This window comes from Staurois parvus, unplaced genomic scaffold (genome assembly GCF_062004578.1).
Source record: "Staurois parvus isolate SC_StPar_1 unplaced genomic scaffold, SC_StPar_1.0 ptg000218l, whole genome shotgun sequence".
NCBI lineage: Eukaryota > Metazoa > Chordata > Amphibia > Anura > Ranidae > Staurois > Staurois parvus.
Genome location: NW_028318014.1, coordinates 5372375 through 5391985, shown reverse-complemented (window position 1 = coordinate 5391985; position 19611 = coordinate 5372375). Strand labels below are relative to the sequence as shown.

The 19611-nt window shown below is 41.9% G+C and overlaps 1 protein-coding gene across 1 annotated transcript in view; it reads right to left on the bottom strand.

Moving 5' to 3' along the window:
* Positions 1-19611, bottom strand: part of SKIC3 (SKI3 subunit of superkiller complex) — a 133850-nt gene that overhangs the window by 112437 nt on the left and 1802 nt on the right. Inside the window, exons 2-4 of the mRNA XM_089679150.1 lie at positions 7357-7455; positions 4558-4701; positions 2845-2936 (exon numbers count right to left, since the gene is read on the bottom strand). Of these exons, the coding sequence (XP_089535276.1) occupies positions 2845-2936; positions 4558-4701; positions 7357-7446 (326 nt within the window). The 5' untranslated portion in view covers positions 7447-7455. The remainder of the gene's footprint in view (positions 1-2844; positions 2937-4557; positions 4702-7356; positions 7456-19611) is intronic.

Below are 19611 nucleotides of genomic sequence, written 5' to 3'. Positions count from 1 at the left end.
GGCTAAAAGAATTCAAGGTATAATAATAAGTGGTGATCAAATTATCAAAGTGTCCAAATTATTGGTTTACTAAATATTTGCCGTATTTTAACGGCTGGAGGCACTGTAATATTTCATCTAAGGGAAAGGGACACGCCCTTTATAAATAATATATATCCTTACATAAACCACCACGACAAAACCAACAACATCTTGTAAAAACCAGATAAGGAATCTTACAGGACAAAGCTGCCAACTCCAACCCCAGCCGAGCCGAAGTGATAGCAACTATGAATGCAACTTTCTGCAAAAGTGTAAGTAAGGGAATATCCCGAATGCCCTCAAAAGGGAGGCTTCAGAAGAGCTGACAACACAAAATGCAAGTCCCATGGTGGCAACAGGGAGCACACAGGGGGCACAACATGATGAACACCCGGAAAAAAGATGTGAGCCAAAGAATGCATGGCCAAGGGACCTTGAAAGGAAACCAGGCGTAGCAGAGAAAGGACCCTTGATCATGCTCAATGCAGTTTCTGATCCACACCATGTTGGAGGAAGGCTAACACTGGCACTGAGAAGAGCAAGGAGGGAACTCCAAGGCATTGCACTGAATGATTTAAGTTCTCCAAGTGCGATGATAAATCTTCCGGGAGGCAGACTTACGAGCCTTTGACATAGATGGAATCACCTTTCCAGACAACCCCCTGGCCTCCAGAACCTGGCTTTCAATAGCCCGCCATCAAAAGCTGCGACAAACAGGGTGGAACACCAGCCTCTGAGATAGCAGATCCTCCCACAGAGGCAGCCACCAGGTATTGTCTGCCACCCACTGCTCCACGGCAGTGGAAGTGGAATTCGGATAGGGAAGCCAGTCTGGAGCCACCAGAAACAATTGGGATCCTTCCGGCCTCCATTCTGCGTAGAAGATGAAGAATCAGTCAAAGGGGAGGAAAGGCCTAGATGAGAATGTCCTGTTTCTGTGGGGTCATTAGCACATCTGTTGTGTCTGCCAGATCCAACGATTTTGCCACGAACCATGGAACCATCCAGGAGAGACGGAACACCAGAGATCAAAGTCCAGGGTACCCTAACGAAGTCAGAGCTGATGGAGCCCCTTTGGGTGTACAGACCACTCGTTCTGATCCAGAGACTGGCGGCTAAGAAACTGCTTTCCAGCTGTTGACCCCCGAAATATGTGTGGCAGAGAGAGCCCAAATGAACTTTTCCACCCATCTCAAGGTGTGAGATGTCTCCGGCACCGCTGCTGCACTTCACGCACCTCCCTGATGACTGACATAAGCTACTGCGATGGCAATGCCCAAATAGATCCTGAGCAATAGACACTTTTGTCCAATTTGTCCAATGAGTCACTCGAAGCTCCAGGACACTGATGGGCAGTCTAGCCTACCCTGAAATCTAGCAACCTGGAGCTGAGTCTGAACCCTGGACTCCACCCCAGCCCGACAGGCTGGCATCCTTATGGGCACTGTCCAAAGAAGGGGAAGGAAGGTCGTCCTAGTCCAGGATGGGGCATGCCACAGCTGACCGAGTACTGAGCTAGTGGTCTGCACACGCACGCTTGTCAGACTGGGGTGACCACTGGATCTATATTATCCAGCCCTTCACCCAGCCCAACTGCTGATAGAAGGTCTCCGAAAGCAAAAATCCCAGGAAAAAAAGAAACCGAAAAAGGAAAAAGCCATGGGACCACAAGTCCCAGCCCAAAAAACACGTACATACTTCTAAAGACACTAGGCAGAATAACTGAAGACCTACAGCAGAGAGGGGGTTTTATGCCTAGAGAGGACTGCCCATAGGAGGTGTTGATTTTTTTCTGCCTAGTGTCCTACTCCTGTAAGTGGGGCTATAAAACCCTGTTTGGTTATGGATAAATAAAAAGCAGCTGTATTCGTCAATGAACGCAAAAGAAGTTAGTTTTCTTGCTCACTTTATATGCTGAGCTTTCTGCTTAGTAGTGCTTTAATAATACATGCTCTCTAGCATCCCTATACTACCAAAACAAGATTACATTATCAAACAGCATGCAACACTTTTTTTATGCTTTAGATAGCATGCAGAGGGATTAGAACACTTGTCAAGTTTTAATTGCGGTCTCTGGCCCCATTAGGGAGATTTGCCCTCTATTTGTCATATTTACCATTATCTCCAAATGCAAAAGTGAAAGAAAATCCCAGATTTTGGGTTGTGCCCAGCACAGGCGTAGTAGGGAATTCCAATTAGGACACTAGTTCTTGTGATCCTGGTGACAACCAGGTATTCCCTCACTTTTGTAGGGACAGGAAATGAATGGGCCTCTCACCAATAGGGGGGGGGGGGGGAAGAAGACCTGAGAGGAAATAACCCTCCCCAAGGCCTCATTTACACAAGCGGCAAGGAGTACCGCTGCTCTGCAAAGTGATCCATTCTCAAATTGCTTTTCAGTAGTGCAGCATTTAGAGGGTTAAAACAGGCGATGAGGAGAGACCTGTTTTAACCCCCTAAATGCCACACTAAAACACTGCAACCGTTTCAGCACAGCCCCTTTCACTTGAAAACGACTGGCATAACTTGTACAGCAGCATACATTCACTCCCCATCCCCTGCCTTTGCAACCTCAGGGGGAGTGGTTAGAGGGGCAAAAAAGAAAAAAACAAAAACAAAAAACCCACAAAACTGAGCCAACCCCAAGCATAAAATAAGCCCTTACTCTATCCAAGATGAAAAAAAAAATTGTGTTTGTTGCAAGCAACTCAATCCAAGCAAAAGAAATAGGAAACCAAACATACAACAATCACATTGCATCACTTCAGACATGTCGATATTTCTGTATATGGAGCATTGCAATCGTTGTCTATTTTAACTTACATTTTGTAAAGTTTCAAAAGCTTTTTGTACACATTTGGCAAGTCCTCTTTAAATTCCTTTTGGCTGACTTTTTCATACAAATTCCCCAACCCCTAAAAAGACAAAGTTTAATACAAGTATTATTATTATTATACAGGATTTATATAGCACCAACAGTTTGCTCAGAGCTTTACAATATAACGGGAGACAATACAGCAACAATACAGTTCAATACAAGAGGGATAGGAGGGCCCTGCTCCTTGGAGCTTACAATCTAGGAAGGAGGGGCTAGTGGTACAAAAGGTAGTAACTGTGGGGGATGGACTGGTTGGAAGAGTAGAAGTTTACATTATTAGCTGATGGCAGGATAGGCTTCCCTGAAGAGATAGGTTTTCAGAGATCGCCTAAAAGTGAGCAGAGTAGGCGATAGTCTGATAAATTGGGGTAGAGAGTTCCAGAGGATGGGGGAAGCTCTGGAAAAGTCCTGGAGACGAGCATGGGAGGAGGAGACAAGGGAGCTAGAGAGCAGGTCTAGCAAGGAGCGGAGAGTACGGTTTGGGTGATATTTGGAGACAAGATTGGTGATGTAATTTGGGGCAGAGTTATAAATGGCTTTATACGTTACTGTTAATGTTTTGAATTTTATCCGTTGGGCAATGGGAAGCCAGTGGAGGGCTTGGCAGAGAGGGGTGGCAGATACAGAACGGTTAGTAAGGTGGATAAGTCTGGCAGCAGCATTCATGATAGACTGAAGAGGGGATAGCCTGCGATTCGGTAGGCCAATGAGGAGGGAGTTACAATAGTGAAGGCGAGATATAACTAGGGAGTGAATAAGTTGCTTAGTGGTTTCCGAGGTTAGGAACGGGCGTATCTTGGAGATGTTATGAAGGTGAAGTCTACAAGATTTGGACAGTGATTGGATTTGGGACTGAAAGGACAGATGGGAGTATAGGATTACACCTAATACCCTGGCATGAGGGGAGGGACTGATACATGTGTTATTGATCTTGCTGGAGAAGTCAGGGGAGGGGGCACAGGCTGGGGGGAATACTAAGAGCTCAGTTTTGGAAAGATTGAGTTTGAGGAAGTGGAGTGACATCCATGCCAATATGTCACTTAGTAGGTTAGTAATGCGAGAGGAGACTGAAGGGGTGAGATGAGGGGTAGAAAGATAGATTTGTATGTCATCAGCATAGTGATGGTACTTAAAGCCATGGAAGTTTATCAAGTGACCAAGGGAGGAGGTGTAGATGGAGAAGAGAAGGGGTCCAAGGACAGAACCTTGAGGGACCCCTACAGAAAGAGGGAGTGAAGAGGAGGAGGCAGCGTTATAGGTAACGCTGAAGGAGCGCTGCGATAGGTAGGAGGAGAACCAGGAGAGAGCAGAGTCTCTGAGACCAAGAGAGTGGAGTTTTTTGAGGAGGAGGGGATGGTCAACCGTATCAAAGGCCACAGAGAGGTCAAGTAGTAAGAGTACGGAGTAGTGGCCATTGGTTTTAGCTGTTAGTAGACAAGTAACAGTGTTATTCAAATGGAATGATAATGGCCAACTTACTTACTGAAATACCCATTTCAGTGTTTGCAGGTAAGTGTCCTTTTTTTAACGGTCAGCAGCTACAGAATTTGTAGCTGCTGACTTAATTCTATTTTCCAGAGTGAAAAATAAATAATAATAAAGCATAGCAAAACACATGTGCACACTATCATACATCCACACCGAACTATATGACACACCTGCCAGGCCAGTAACTGTTCTGGTTCAAGTTCCGCAGCTTTTCTGTAGGCAGCTTGTGCTTGGTCTGGTTGGTCTAGCTCAGCAGCAGCTAACCCAATGAAAACCCAGGCATTGTAGTTATTCTTGTCCAACTTTAGAGCTGCCTTTAGATGAAACAAAAAAAAAAAAAAAAGGTTTGACCATCTAATTAAACAAATGGAACCTGCATACAAATATAATGCAATAAATTGTGCATGCTAAGTGTGTTCTTTAATTGAACAGCTAAGTAACACAAATTCTGCTTTCCAAGAAAGGTGCTTTAAATATCTACTTTCTAGGAGCTGTAAAAGGACGTAATAACAAGACATCACTCTGCGAAAGAGGCACAAATCCGTAAATTAATCTACTTCCATTCAAGAGAAAACAATGATAGCTTACTTCAGCTGAAGTAATATATGACTCATATAGGCAATTCTAATATAAAGTGAATGTTCTTTTACTTCTATTACAACAATTTCCTGGTACCATTAACATAGGAGGTTGAAGAGTGAACTAGATACAACTAGAATTTAATAGAACACCCCTTTATTATGGCTCACTCTACTAAGCTAGTTCCATGGGTTGCTATAGACTGCCCTTGTCACTCATGGTAGGATCTCAGAGTGCAGTCTAATTTTCATCACTGAAAACCACCAAAGAGGGTTGAAACTTGGCAATATACCTATTTTCAGGTTTTAGCCTAGGGGTGCTGAACCTGTGGCCCTCGGAGCCCTCTAATGTAGCCCTCGACCCAAAATCAGAGAAGCGCATGCTCAGGGTCAGCAACCCAATTATCACGATTTGGGCTTGCTGGCACCGCCATCCCATTAGAGCGCATTGGGCTGGCAGCAGCAGAGGAAGCAGGCAGCCACGGAGAGAGCAGGAAGAGCATAAGCTGATGCTTCCTCTGTAGTGCCAGCTCCTGTCCTAGGCAGAGGGATACCACGGAACCTTTCCAGCAGCCTGGAGAGTAATGGCAGCAGAAGCTGGAAGAGGAAAAACAGGTCAGTGTATTAAAGAAAACATACACTGCACTTTTAAAAAATGCATATTAGCACCTATAAAAGGGTTAACAAATATTAGGCTGCTTTCACATTGATCTGTGGGTGCAAAGCAATGCACCTGTGGCTTTCTTGCGGGCTAGCTACGCTGAGCCATAGACTTCTATTATATCCTGTGGGTTTGATGCACTATCAGAAAGTGTACCAAACCCACAAGACATTATAGAAATCTATGGCAAAGCACAGCTAACCTGCAAGAAAGCCAAAGGTGCTCTGTGCTGCCGCAGCGCATCAGTGCGAAAGCAGCCTTATAGGGGCTTCAGGACAGTAATGGCTCGTTTACATTTGTGGTTGGGGGGGAACCCCACAGTTGAGATGTGTATATACAAAATTCCATCAACCATTGGTGTAAAATCCACCCCATGCTCCAGGGGATCCATGCAGCCTCCTTGTCACATTCTGTTATACACTGAGACAGATGGGGTGGCAGTGGACGCATATACATGAACCAATCCCCTCCATTTTCCTCCTGCAATGACTGAAAACCGTCTTCTCCTCTCCCTCCCACTGATATTCCATAGCTGCAAGAGGAAAATGTTCATTACACTATTCAAAATAAAAAAATTCTAAATTCTGAACCTGTTACCATATCAACCAGCACTGTCATGGGTGGGAAAGGAGTTCTCAACTCTGAAAGCTTCAGGTCATGTCTAGGAGCTTATACAGGGCTTTCTTCTCTTCCAGCAGCTGCACCAAGCAACAGGGGAGCATAGGGAAGGGAAATATAAGTTGCTGGTTGGGCCTCATTAAAATGAACTTGTTGCCTGCTTGTCTATAGATTCATTTTAAACCAGCAAAGTGCAACATGCAGAGCTGTATTTCTTCTAGCTGGGGGTAAAGACTCGCACCTGAGGACAACACACTTGACCTTAGAAAGAAAGTGCTAACCTTCTAAAATACTGAAAACTCCCAGCTCTATCTCATTCCAAATGGCAAAACTTTAACAGGGAGCTGAGAGGGTACCAGTGCCGGAACCTCTCTGTCCCACTACTGGTCCTACACCAGATACACCGAGTACTCTCAATGAGCAACAGAGGCACAGACTGTAGTGGTTCCAAGTGCAATTTTTTCAGATGCAGTCAGTATTTGCTTTACCAAGAGCTCTTGGTTTCGGGACTCTTAGCTTGTTTTTAAGATTTAATAGGCAACTACATTTAACTTATGTTGCCAGATTAATACATCGAAATTTGCTTTACATAAACTGGAACAATAGATTTTAAAGTGGACCTGAACTCAAAAAGTAAAGATTTGCTATGGTATAGGGTGTGTCTAGAAATGTTAAGATACTAAAAAAGGAATCATTTTTATGGAATTATTCCTTAAAAACAGCAGAGTACTTCCTGGTATGAGTGTGACCAAGCCCTCATAGTTGTTTATCTGCAGCAGCAATCCAAGATATTGCTTGCTGTGACCGCTAATCTCAGAAAATGTGGAGATTTGGTGATATGACTACTGTGTGATGCTCACTGTTCTTGCAGGAGGCTCTGACAATGAGGACGCAAGATGGTAATGCTCTACCAACATGGTAGCCTCCACACAGAGACACAGTGCAGAACAAGTCATGGTAAATCAGGAATGAGTAAAGATCTGCTGCTTCGAGACAACAGGCAATACTGGTGACTAATCCTTTATCTTCTACCTGTCTTTTCCGGGCACAGCTTACATAGTTCAGCTCCTCCTTTATAAACATTAACAGACTAAGAAAGACATAAGCATTACCTTGCATTGCTTGAGTGCTTCTTTATAATCTTTATTTCTAATTGCATCTCTGGCATTCTTCAAAACCGCTTTTACTTCTTTACTGGACATAGTGATATGCTATGAACAAATGAAAATGCAAAAATTAGATTTCAATTTTTAAGCCTTTTAATCAAACTAGGTGTCAAATTTGCTTGGTAAAAACTACTCTTCTGAACATGGAAAGTTGTACTTAAAGTGATTGCAAATGTGCAGATTTTTTTTAATAACAAAGATGTCATACTTACCTGCTCTGTGCAATGGTTTTGTACAGAGCAGCCCCGATCTTCTTCTTCTCAATCCCCTTGGAGAGCAAGCTGCTTGCTCTGGGGGCACGCATGCATGCTTGCTCCCGAGTCGCAACTGTGTGTCCACTGACACGGAACAGAGCTCTCTCCTCGGCCCCATCCCCTACTCCCTCCTCTAATAAGAAGAAAGAGACCGGGGAGAGCTTCTTCACTCATGCACACTGCTGGATCAGAATCGGACTCAGGTGAGGATAAGGGGGGTTGGATGTGTGCTGAGGAGGGAGCTGCACACTGAAGGTTTTTTACCTTCATCCATGGAATGCATGAAGGTAAAAAACCTTCAGCCTTTAGAACCACTGTCCAAATTTCTCTTTCATTGTGCCATACAATAAAACCAACATAGGAGAATTCTACTGTAGATGGGGCACCAATGGGGTGCTATCCCTCCCACTGACACAAATGATGGGGCACTATTCCTCCCACTGACTCCAATGATGGGGCATTATTCCTCTCACCAACACAAACAATGCGGCTCTATTTCTCCCACTGACACAAACAATGGGCCACTATTCCTCCCACTGACACAAACAATGGGCCACTATTCCTCCCACTGACACAAACAATGGGCCACTATTCCTCCCACTGACACAAACAATGGGCCACTATTCCTCCCACTAACAACAACCTTGACACACTATTCCTCCCCCTAATGCCAAAGATGCTCTATTTACTTCCACTGATATAATAAATAAAAAAATGCGCAAATACCCAAACCTAATTGTGTACAAAGCAGCAACACACCAAGAGAATATCCTCTCTAAATCACAAATCCAAATAAGTCTCTAATGTTGCACTAAGTGAAGTATATATTAACATAAAAATGTTCATAAATGATATACAATTAATATATATCCAATGAAGGACAGAAAAAAAAAATGAGTGCTCAATAGTGAACCATTGCCAGAAATTGAAGTGCAAATAAGGTTATCATATATGGAACAGTCCTTATAGGATGTATAGAACAGTCCTCTTATTCTGTGAAGAGTAGAATAAGGGGACTGTTCTATACATCCTATAAAGACTGTTCCATATATGATAACCTTATTTGCACTTCAATTTCTGGCAATGGTTCACTATTGAGCACTTCTTTGAGAGAGTGTAGTTACCATCCATCCACTCTGGGATTTGTCCCCAGTGTGCTGACAGATCTCCTTATATTTGAGGTCTGAGGATTTAGCAAGCTGCTGTGTTCTTTATGATGGTTGGAACACTAGATTGGTTGGTAAGAAGAATGAGGGGTGGTGGACACCGAGCGCACATGCACAATGACGTCAGCACCCAAAAGGTGGAACCTGCTGCTCTGCTTCTGCTGCACACCAAGTCCTGCACCGACATCATCGGCCATTGCTTTAATGATGAGCAGCCAGCCCCCTGAAGACAGACTGCTGAGTCTGCTCTCCTCCAGTGCTGTGATGCCTCAACCGATACATAGTTACATTGTTAGTCTGGCTGAAAAAAGACAAAAGTCCATCCAGTTCAACCATAGAAAAAAAAAAAAAGTTATAATCCTACACCCACAGTTGATCCAGAGGAAGGCAAAAAAACCAGCAAAGCATGATCCAATTTGCTCCTGCAGGGGAAAAAAATCCTTCCTGGTCCTCCGAGAGGCAATTCGATATTCCCTGGATCAACTTTACCTATAAATGTTAGTATCCAGGTATATTCTGTGTATCCAAGAAAGAATCCAGGCCTTTTTTAAAGCAATCCACTGAGTTGGCCAGAACCAACTCTTGAGGGATTCTATTCCACATTTTCACAGCTCTCACTGTGAAGAAACCTTTCCATGTTTGGAGATTAAATTTATTTTCCTCCAGACATAAAGAGTGCCCCCTTATCCTCTGTGATGACCTCATGGTGAATAACTCTACACCAAGTTCACTATATAACCCACTGATATATTTATACATGTTGATCATATCCTCCCTTAATCTCTTCTTCTCAACAGAGAATACATTAAATTCCTCTAATCTTTCCTCATAGCTGAGCTCCTCCATGCCTCTTATCAGTTTGGCTGCTCTTCTCTGTACTTTCTCCAGTTCCCCAATGTTCTTTTTGTGAATTGGTGCCCAAAACTGAACTGCATATTCCAGATGAGGTCTTATTAATGATTTGTACAGGGGTAATATGATGTCTCTCTCTCTGGAGTATATACCTCTTTTAATACAAGAGAGGATTTTGTTCACTTTAGAAACCGCAGCTTGGCACTACATGCATCCTGGGATATGTGACATGAATATTCCAGGAGGCTGCAGGAGTGAGATGATGTCTCTCTCACTCAAGCAAGAATGGCAGCAGTGTGAGAGGTGAACCATAAATTTAAAAAAATACATAAAGAAAAAAAGTATCGTATTTGCACATTAAAGTGGAACTTCACCCTCTCAATCAACATTGACTATTTTTAATCATGCTGCTAGCATTACTAAATAGATTGGAAAGTATATCATATTTACTTGTTTTAACCACTTGCCCTCCAGAGGATTTACCCCCCTTCCTGACCAGGCCATTTTTTGCGATATGGCACTGCGTTACTTTGACTGACAATTGTGCGGTCGGTCATACAACACTGCACCCAAATGAAATGTATGTCCTTTTTTCCCCACAAATGGAGCTTTCTTTCATTAGTATTTGATCACCTCTGCATTTTTTATTTTTTGCGCTATAAAGAAAAAAATACCAACAATTTTGAAAAAAAAAATCATTATTTTTGACTTTTTGCTATAAAACATATCCAGTAAAAAAATGTAAAACATCAAATTTCGATATAAACTTAGGCCAAAATGTATTCTGCTACATGTCTTTGCTAAAATAAATCCTAATACATGTAAATTAGTTGGTTTACGTGAATGTTACAGATTCTATAAATGGCGGTATATATACTGGAATTTTAAAAAAAATTATACTAGTATTGGCGGCGATCAGCAACTAGTGGGACTGCAGCGGGCATTCTGACATGGGGGGGAACTTACTAATTGCCACTGACATCCCCAGTGACACTAATACAGTGATCAGAGCTAATAAAAAGCACTGACACTGTACTAATGACACTGGGCAGGAAAGGGTTAACATCTGGAGTGATCACAGGCTTACCTGTGTGCTGTTTTAATGTGTGTGATGTATTTGCTTTACTGTGTAAGCATGCTGCTTTGTATTGCTCTGCTATGCAGAGCAATACAAAGCAGCGTGCTGGAGCTGACAGGGGACAGATCTATAATGTTTACATGCAGACCTCTCCTCTATCACTGTTCCTCGACATTCGCCAGGTGCCAGCGGGGAATCTTTGGCCGGGACCCGGTGATCGACAGCTGAAGCCGCCAATGGTGGTGCGGGTAGGGTGGCGCACGCGGCCCCTACTCGGAAGCACAAAATCATATATTTATACGTGATTTTGCGCAGCCCTGCCGCCCTATAGCAGTAGTTCTGCTAAGCTGGGAAGTGGTTAAACATTTTCTTTATATTCTTTCAGTCACTTCCTAGTTCCCATGCCTAGGCAAATTACTTCATACACCCCAGGAGCCTTTAGGAGAGGAGGAGGAGTTTTCTCAGCTAAGCACTCCCTCCTGCAAGAATGCATGAGCTAAGGGCAGATGGAAGTAAATGCTACAGGAATCATCTGCCCTTACTCAAGATGGCCATGGCCAGAAATGCTAGCGGGGTGTTTTTCAAAGTGATCGTTCAGCAAAATAAAGCATGGAGACATGGATGGATGGGAAAGTTTATTTGAATAGTAAAAATCATTAAAATAGTGTTTTTGGTTTGTGGTGCTCAGGCGCAGTGTAATTCTGCTTTAACAAAGGAGGAGGAATACAATGTGAAAAATACATACAGTATATTTATATTAAATCAAATACAAATAACCTGCACTTGGGTAAATACACTAATCTTAAAAAGTGACAAAGAAATGCGGGTGGCATATCAGGCAATAAACATAATGGTAAATAAATAAAATTGCAGCACTAATCAAAAAACAAAGTCCAATAAATCAAAAAAAGTTCCAGTTAAAAAAGTCCCAAAATATTACCACAATCCACCATCACCAAGACACCCGAATGGTTCAGCCTCCTACCAAAAATTCTGACCGAAACACACCGGTCAATATAGGCAACTCAAATGGGAGATGAAAATGTAGATCATGGAATCAGCAATCATCATCCAGGTGGATATCAATCTTCCCCTTTAAAGATCTGAAATCGGTCCTAAAAAAAAGACTCCCATCCAATATTTAGATATAGAATAAAAGAAAAAAGGCCACTCATAGTGTAGTATTTAACCATTAGCCGCCCGGCCTATAGCCGTTTGGCGGCCGCAAAAATGCTGTAGCTTTCCGGGGTGTACACCATTTGGCGTCCTCCCGCACATGCGCAGTTCACGCGGTTGCAGAGCCGCGCGATCTGTCACCGGCCGTGTACCTCGGACATGGCTGATGACAGATCTGAGTACCGGCCCCCGTTGCTGGTACCATGTGACCTACTGTGACCAATCACAGCAGGTCACATGACAGTTGTATACAATGGATGGCTTCATTCATGCCATCCATTGTATACTAGTACCTAGCTGTGAATGGTCACAGCAGGTCACATGCACATGTCATGTGATTAGCTGTGGCCAAATCACAGCTAAGCACAAAAAAAAAAAAAAAAAAAAAAAAAAAAAGCTGAATGAATCGATTTCATTCAGGTAAATGCTTGCTTATAGCAAAGTAATTCTTTGCTATAAGCAAATTGTGTAAAAAAAAAAAAAAAAAAAAAAAAAAATACTGATCACTTCCCCGAAGTAGTACAATGTTACTATGGTAACATTGTACTACTTTGGTCATAGTAAAATATGAAAAACAAATCTTAAAAAAAATTAAAAAAAAGTAATAAAAAATTTAAAATAAAAAAAAAAAATATATATATATATTTTTTTTTTTTTTTTTCATACGGTCACCAGTCAGTGTCCCTGTTCACCACCATGCCAGTTATATGATGACGCTGTACTGCACTGGTGACAGTATGTAAAGAGAAAAAAAAATAGTGAAATTAATTTTTTTAATTTTTTAATTTCCTGAAAAATTATGACAAAAAAATACAACTTCAAAAAACTCGCTATTCCTCTTATGAAGTACGTCGGACTGTCTACTCTGCAAAAAGGGTTCATTTGGGGGATATCTGTACTATTCTGACATTCTTGGACCTCAAGAAATTAGATTGGCTGTCAGTACTTCAGGATTGATCAATTTTCAGATCTATCCCATAGTTTGTGAACTCTATAACTTTCCTACAAACTAAATAATACATCCTAATTTGGGTTATTTTCACCAAAGACATGTAGCAGAATACATCTCGGCCTAAATTTATGAAGAACAATTATTTGTAAACTTTTATAACAGAAACAAAGAAAAACGTGTTTTTTTTTTCAAAATTTTTGGTCTTTTTTTGTTAATTTAGCAAAAAATAAAACCCCCAGTGGTGATTAAATACCACCAAAAGAAAGCTCTAGTTGTGTGAAGAAAATGATAAAATTTTGGGTACAATGTTGTATGACTGCGCAATTGTCATTCAAAGTGCGAGAGCGCTGAAATGTGAAAACTGGCCTGGGCAGGAAGGTGTAAAATTGCCGGGTATTGAAATGGTTAAGTAATAAAATCACCCAGGGCGCCTCTGACGAAGTCAATTAGATGACGAAAAGCGTTGGATGGAGCTTCGGCATGTGACATCATCACTTTTTTTGGAGGGACAGTGGCCATTTTCCTGGTTTCCATGTTTTTTGATTAGCGCTGAAATTTTATTTATATTAAAGTCTGCTTTATTTTTTCTCTTTAAGTTCCCTGAAACCAGGAATTGTTTTCAGCTGAGTATTTTTAATTTCAAGAAGTCGGTCATGTTTTTATTGCTCTGTCTTGTTGCCCCTGTGGGCTGGTGTCACGGGGGGAAATTGTAAGAGGAAATCTCCTCACTGAGGATACTGATAGCAATACAAATGTCATAGAAGTTCTGACTCTTATTCATCATCAAAATGATTCATTGTACAGCCATGAAAATTCCAATCATATACACAGTAATTTATAACCGGCTTCCCAGTGCATTCAAAAGTCTGAATGACTCATGCCAATTTCCCACCATTGTTCTGGTTGTGTCCTGGTGTCATAGAACCCACTGGTGGTAGATTACAGTGACTCATTATGACAGAAATCTGGGTGGAAGATTGCCATGAGTACAGCCAGCAGAGTGCAGAGGACAATGACAACTCAGTGTAAAGGGTTAGTTCACCTTTTCAATAAACAGTACCAAGCAGTGAGGGGCCCCCAGTGTTGTTTAAATGCCCCCTGCGCAGCTATGAAACATTGTGCTTACGAATAAAGGTATACCTGGCGGCCATTTGTATCCCCCGAAGCCTGGCAGAAAAGTTCCTCTAGGTACTTGTATACTCCTAGTATGTGTGGCCCGGGTCATTTTAAAGTGATAACGTTATCCATTTTATTCATGTGAATAGAGGATCTTTTGGTCTAATAGGTCTATTACCATTTTTGTGAAATATAATAAAGCTGTTGATTTTATTTACACCGCTGTAGGTTCTCTTTTAAACTTCTATCCTTCGGGGGGAATTTCTTTAACCCCCCTAGTGCTTATTACTAGGTTTTTGGTTTTGAGGACCCCACCACAAATTATTGACGAGTCGGTGATGACCATAGCAATCCGCCTTTGGGCTCCTTTATTGGGGAGAAGTAAGAAGAATATAAAAATATGCAGATTTTATTAATTGATTATTCCACATGTGAACCTAGCCTAACCATTGAGGAGTGTTCTCCTCTTTCAAATCCTACACATGGGCAGTGGGCACTCTCTTGCAGCACTGTTGAGCCCAACCACTTCTGGGTCAGGGGAAGACAAAGTGTGCGCTGCACATGTATGAGGGTTTTAACACCTTTACGGCCGAGTGGGGCCGCGATCTGTCACTACACCTGCTCGTTGCCAGTGTCATGTGACCGTTGTGACCAATCACAGCAGATCACATGTCAATTGTATACAATGGATGGCTTCCTGTCATGCCATCCATTGTATACAATTACGTTAACTGTGACTGGTCAAGACAGTCACATGATAGACAGGGCCAATCACAGCCCATCTGTATCATGTGATCAGCTTTGCCCAATCACAGCTAATCACAACAAAAAACTGAATGAGTCAGTTTCATTTAGTAACAATGACTGCAAATATCAATGAAATACATTGGTATTAGCAATGATAGTGTGTTAAAAAAAAAAAAAAAATCCTGATCACTTGCCCAAAGTAGTTCAATGTTACTATGGTAACATTGTATTGCGTTTTGTTTTCAAAAGTTTCAGGTGTTTTTTGTTTTATTAAGCAAAAAATAAAAAACTCAGTGGTGATTAAATACCGCCAAAAGAAAGCTCTATTTGTGTGAAAAAATTGTAAAAATTTCATATGGGTACAGTGTTGCATGACTGCGCAATTATCAATCTAAGTGCGACAGTGCTGAAAATTGCCTGGGCAGGAAGGGGGTATAAGTGCCCAGTATTGAAGTGGTTAAATGAGAACGATCACTCCTATGATGCTGAGCATTCAATGGCTAGGGACAATAGTGACAAGGCACATCTATTTTCAGGACGCAAATGACCTCCAGTTACAGTCATGGTCAAAAATATTGGCACCCCTTCATTTCTGTCAGATAATGCACCATTTCTCAATTATGCATTTACAAATGCTTAGGAATTCTCATGTTTATTTCTTTTGTTTGTATTGGTATGACACAAAAAAAGTGGAGAAACAAAAAGCCAAATCTGACACATTCCATGCAAAACCTCCAAAATGGACTGGACAAAATCATTGGCACCTTCTCAAAATTGTAAGAAATAATTGCATTCCAAGATTGTGATGCTCCTTTAATTTGTAACTGAAGTGTTCCTAAACCCACAACAGTAAAATCAGTCTGTATATGCAGTAAAGCATGCTTGTTATACTCACTGTGGAACCTAAGGGGTTAATCCTCTGCATTGTGTAAAAAGGCTGTTTGATCCTGACTTCTCTGTCCCTCCTCTTTTTCATATGTTCACCTGACACAGACTGAATCCATAGTCACATGTACATGCTCAGTTTGGTGTGTATTGCTGGAGGGGTTTTATTTTTTTTCTTGGGAGAGTGCATGTGATCAGCACAGGGCCAATCAGCACTGTCCAGACAGAGGGTCAAGGGTTTCACATCCTCTTAGAGCAGAAAGAAAACTCCTCCTACAAGCTTTAACCACTGCTCTGCTGAAGTCAGTAGCAGATTATATTTACTAAAATAATTGCATTTCCATGTTCTGTGTACTGTGGGAGACCAGATATAGTGAATGCAGGGTCCTAGGTTTAGTAACACTTTAAACTCACCTGTATCAATTAACAGATCTTAACGTTCCTGTGTCCACTGTAGCTAATCTCCCTGGACATGGATGAAAGGGAATTGAAATGAAGGATTGTTCGAATGGTGGCTAAAGAACCCCGGTCAACTTCCAGACAAACTCAAGCTGACCTTCAGGCACAGGGTACAACTGTGTCAGCTCGCAGTAAATTTCAACATCTGAACTTAAAGGGACACTATGGTAGGAGAACCAGGAGGACCCCACTGTTGACATAGAAACATAAAAAAGCCAGATTGGAGTTTGCCAAAATTTACCGGAGGAAGCCAAAATCGTTTTGGGAGAATATGCTGTGGACTGAAGAAACAAAATTATAGATTTTTTGTAAAGCCCATCATTCTACTGTTTTCAGAAAAAGCAATGAAGCCTTTAAAGAAAAGAATATACAGTCTCTACAGTCAAGCATGGTGGAGGTTCACTGATGTTTTAGAATTGCTTTGTTGCTTCAGGCACTGCATGTCTTGACTACGTGTATGGCATTATGAAATCTGAAGACTACCAAAAAATTCTGGGGTGCAATGTAGGGCCCAGTGTCACAAGGCTGGATCTCCATCAGAGGTCATGGGTCTTACAGTATGACAATGACCCAAGCGCATGTCAAAAAGCACCCAGAAATAGTTTTAAACAAGGCACTGGAGAGTACTGAACTGACCAGCAATGAGTCCAGATCTCCATCCCATAGAGCACCTGTGGAGAGAACTCAAAACAGCAGTTTGGAAAAGGAAACCTTTCCGATCTGAGAGACCTGGAGCAGTTGGCGAAAGAAGAGTGGTCCAAAACTCCAGTAGAGAAGGAACTCATTGGTGGTTACAGGAAGCGATTGATTTCAGTTATTTTTTTCCAAGGGGTGTGCTGCAATAAATTGAGGGTGCCAATAATTTTGCGTGGAATGTGTCAGATTTGGCTTTTTGTATCATACCAATACAAGCAAAAGAAATAAACATGAGATTGCCTAAACATTTATAATTGCAACAGTTTTCTGGGCTAAGTGGTGCATTAGAAATGCAGGGGTGCCAATATTTGTGGCCATGACTATAAAGCTTTTTTGGCTCTATACACCACCACAATGGATTTGAAATGAAACAAACAAGATGTGCTTTAACTGCAGACTGTCAGCTTTAATTTGAGGGCATTTACATCCAAATCAAGTGAACGGTGTAGGAATTACAACAGTTTGCATATGTGCCTCCCACTTGTTAAGGGACCGCAAATAATGGGACAATTGGCTTCTCAGCTGTTCCATGTCCAGGTGTGTGTTATTCCCTCATTATCCCAATTACAATGAGCAGATAAAAGGTCCAGAGTTCATTTCAAGTGTGCTATTTGCATTGGGAATCTGTTGCTGTCAACTCTCAAGATGAGATCCAAAGAGCTGTCACTATCAATGAAGCAAGCCATCATTAGGCTGAAAAAACAAAACAAACCCATCAGAGAGATAGCAAAAACATTAGGCGTGGCCAAAACAACTGTTTGGAACATTCTTAAAAAGAAGGAACGCACCGGTGAGCTCAGCAACACCAAAAGACCCGGAAGACCACGGAAAACAACTGTGGTGGATGACCAAAGAATTCTTTCCCTGGTGAAGAAAACACCCTTCACAACAGTTGGCCAGATCAAGAACACTCTCCAGGAGGTAGGTGTATGTGTGTCAAAGTCAACAATAAAGAGAAGACTTCACCAGAGTGAATACAGAGGGTTCACCACAAGATGTAAACCATTGGTGAGCCTCAAAAACAGGAAGGCCAGATTAGAGTTTGCCAAACGACATCTAAAAAAGCCTTCACAGTTCTGGAACAACATCCTCTGCACAGATGAGACCAATATCAGCTTGTACCAGAGTGATGGGAAGAGAAGAGTATGGAGAAGGAAAGGAACTGCTCATGCTCCTAAGCATACCACCTCATCAGTGAAGCATGGTGGTGGTAGTGTCATGACGTGGGCATGTATGGCTGCCAATGAAACTGGTTCTCTTGTATTTATTGATGATGTGACTGCTGACAAAAGCAGCAGGATGAATTCTGAAGTGTTTCGGGCAATATTATCTGCTCATATTCAGCCAAATGCTTCACAACTCATTGGACGCCGCTTCACAGTGCAGATGGACAATGACCCAAAGCATACTGCAAAAGCAACCAAAGAGTTTAAGAAAAAGAAGTGGAATGTTATGCAATGGCCAAGTCAATCACCTGACCTGAATCCGATTGAGCATGCATTTCACTTTCTGAAGACAAAACGGAAGGGAAAATGCCCCAAGAACAAGCAGGAACTGAAGACAGTTGCAGTAGAGGCCTGGCAGAGCATCACCAGGGAAACCCAGCGTCTGGTGATGTCTATGCGTTCCAGACTTCAGGCTGTAATTGACTGCAAAAGATTTGCAACCAAGTATAGGAAAGTGAAAGTTTGATTTATGATTATTATTCTGTCCCATTACTTTTGGTCCCTTAACAAGTGGGAGGCACATATGCAAACTGTTGTAATTCCTACACCGTTCACCTGATTTGGATGTAAATACCCTCAAATTAAAGTGGATAGTCCGCAGTTAAAGCACATCTTGTTCATTTCATTTCAAATCCATTGTGGTGGTGTATAGAGCCAAAAATGTTAGAATTGTGTCGATGTCCCAATAAGTATGGACCTGACTGTATTAATTACACAAGTTCTATGGCTGAGTAAGGTAGTCATTAAATTCACTCAGTGCCTTATCTGAAAATTAGCCTCAGAAAGTTCCCCATACAAGCTGTCAGATTTAAAAACACAGCGGCTGTGTGGGGCTCCACTCACATGGCCGCGTCATTCATTCACAGAATTCTGTGAATGAATGAATTACAAATCCCAATAGCCTTAGGAACTGTCAGCTTGTAGTTCTCAATGAACTACCACAGTGCTGTAGAGTGCTGTAGTAGTCCATTGATTCTTCTTGTCTGTATATCTACTTGCTCGTACATCCCGTATGGGCAAGCAGATATACTGACAGATCTGCAGGAGATCTGCTATTCACTGGTGCAATGCTTTACAGGATCCTGCAGCCAAAAATATGGGCAGCACAGTGGCTAAATGGTTAGCACTTCCGCCTGGCAGTACTAAGGTCGTTGGTTTAACCATGGCACCACCTGCCTGGAGTTTGCATGCTCTCCCTGTGCCTGCATAGGTTTCCTCCGGATACTTCAGTTTCCTCCTACACTCCAAAGAGAGGCTGGTAGGTTAATTGGATCCTGTCTAAATTGGCCCTAATATGTGTATGTATGAATGTAAGTTAGGGACCTTAGATTGTACGCCCCTTGAGGGTTAGGGACTGATGTGAATGTACAATATATGTAAAGAGCTGTGTAAATTGACGGCGCTATAGAAGTACCTGTGATAAATAATAAAATAAAAACAATAAATACACATTTTTTTAACATGCAAAAAAGTGTGCCTTTTTTATTTTTCTGCAAAAAGTGAACTTATCCTTTAACCACTTGCCCTCCAAAGGATTTACCCCCCTTCCTGACCAACTCATTTTTTGTGATGCGGCGCTGCATTACTTTAACTG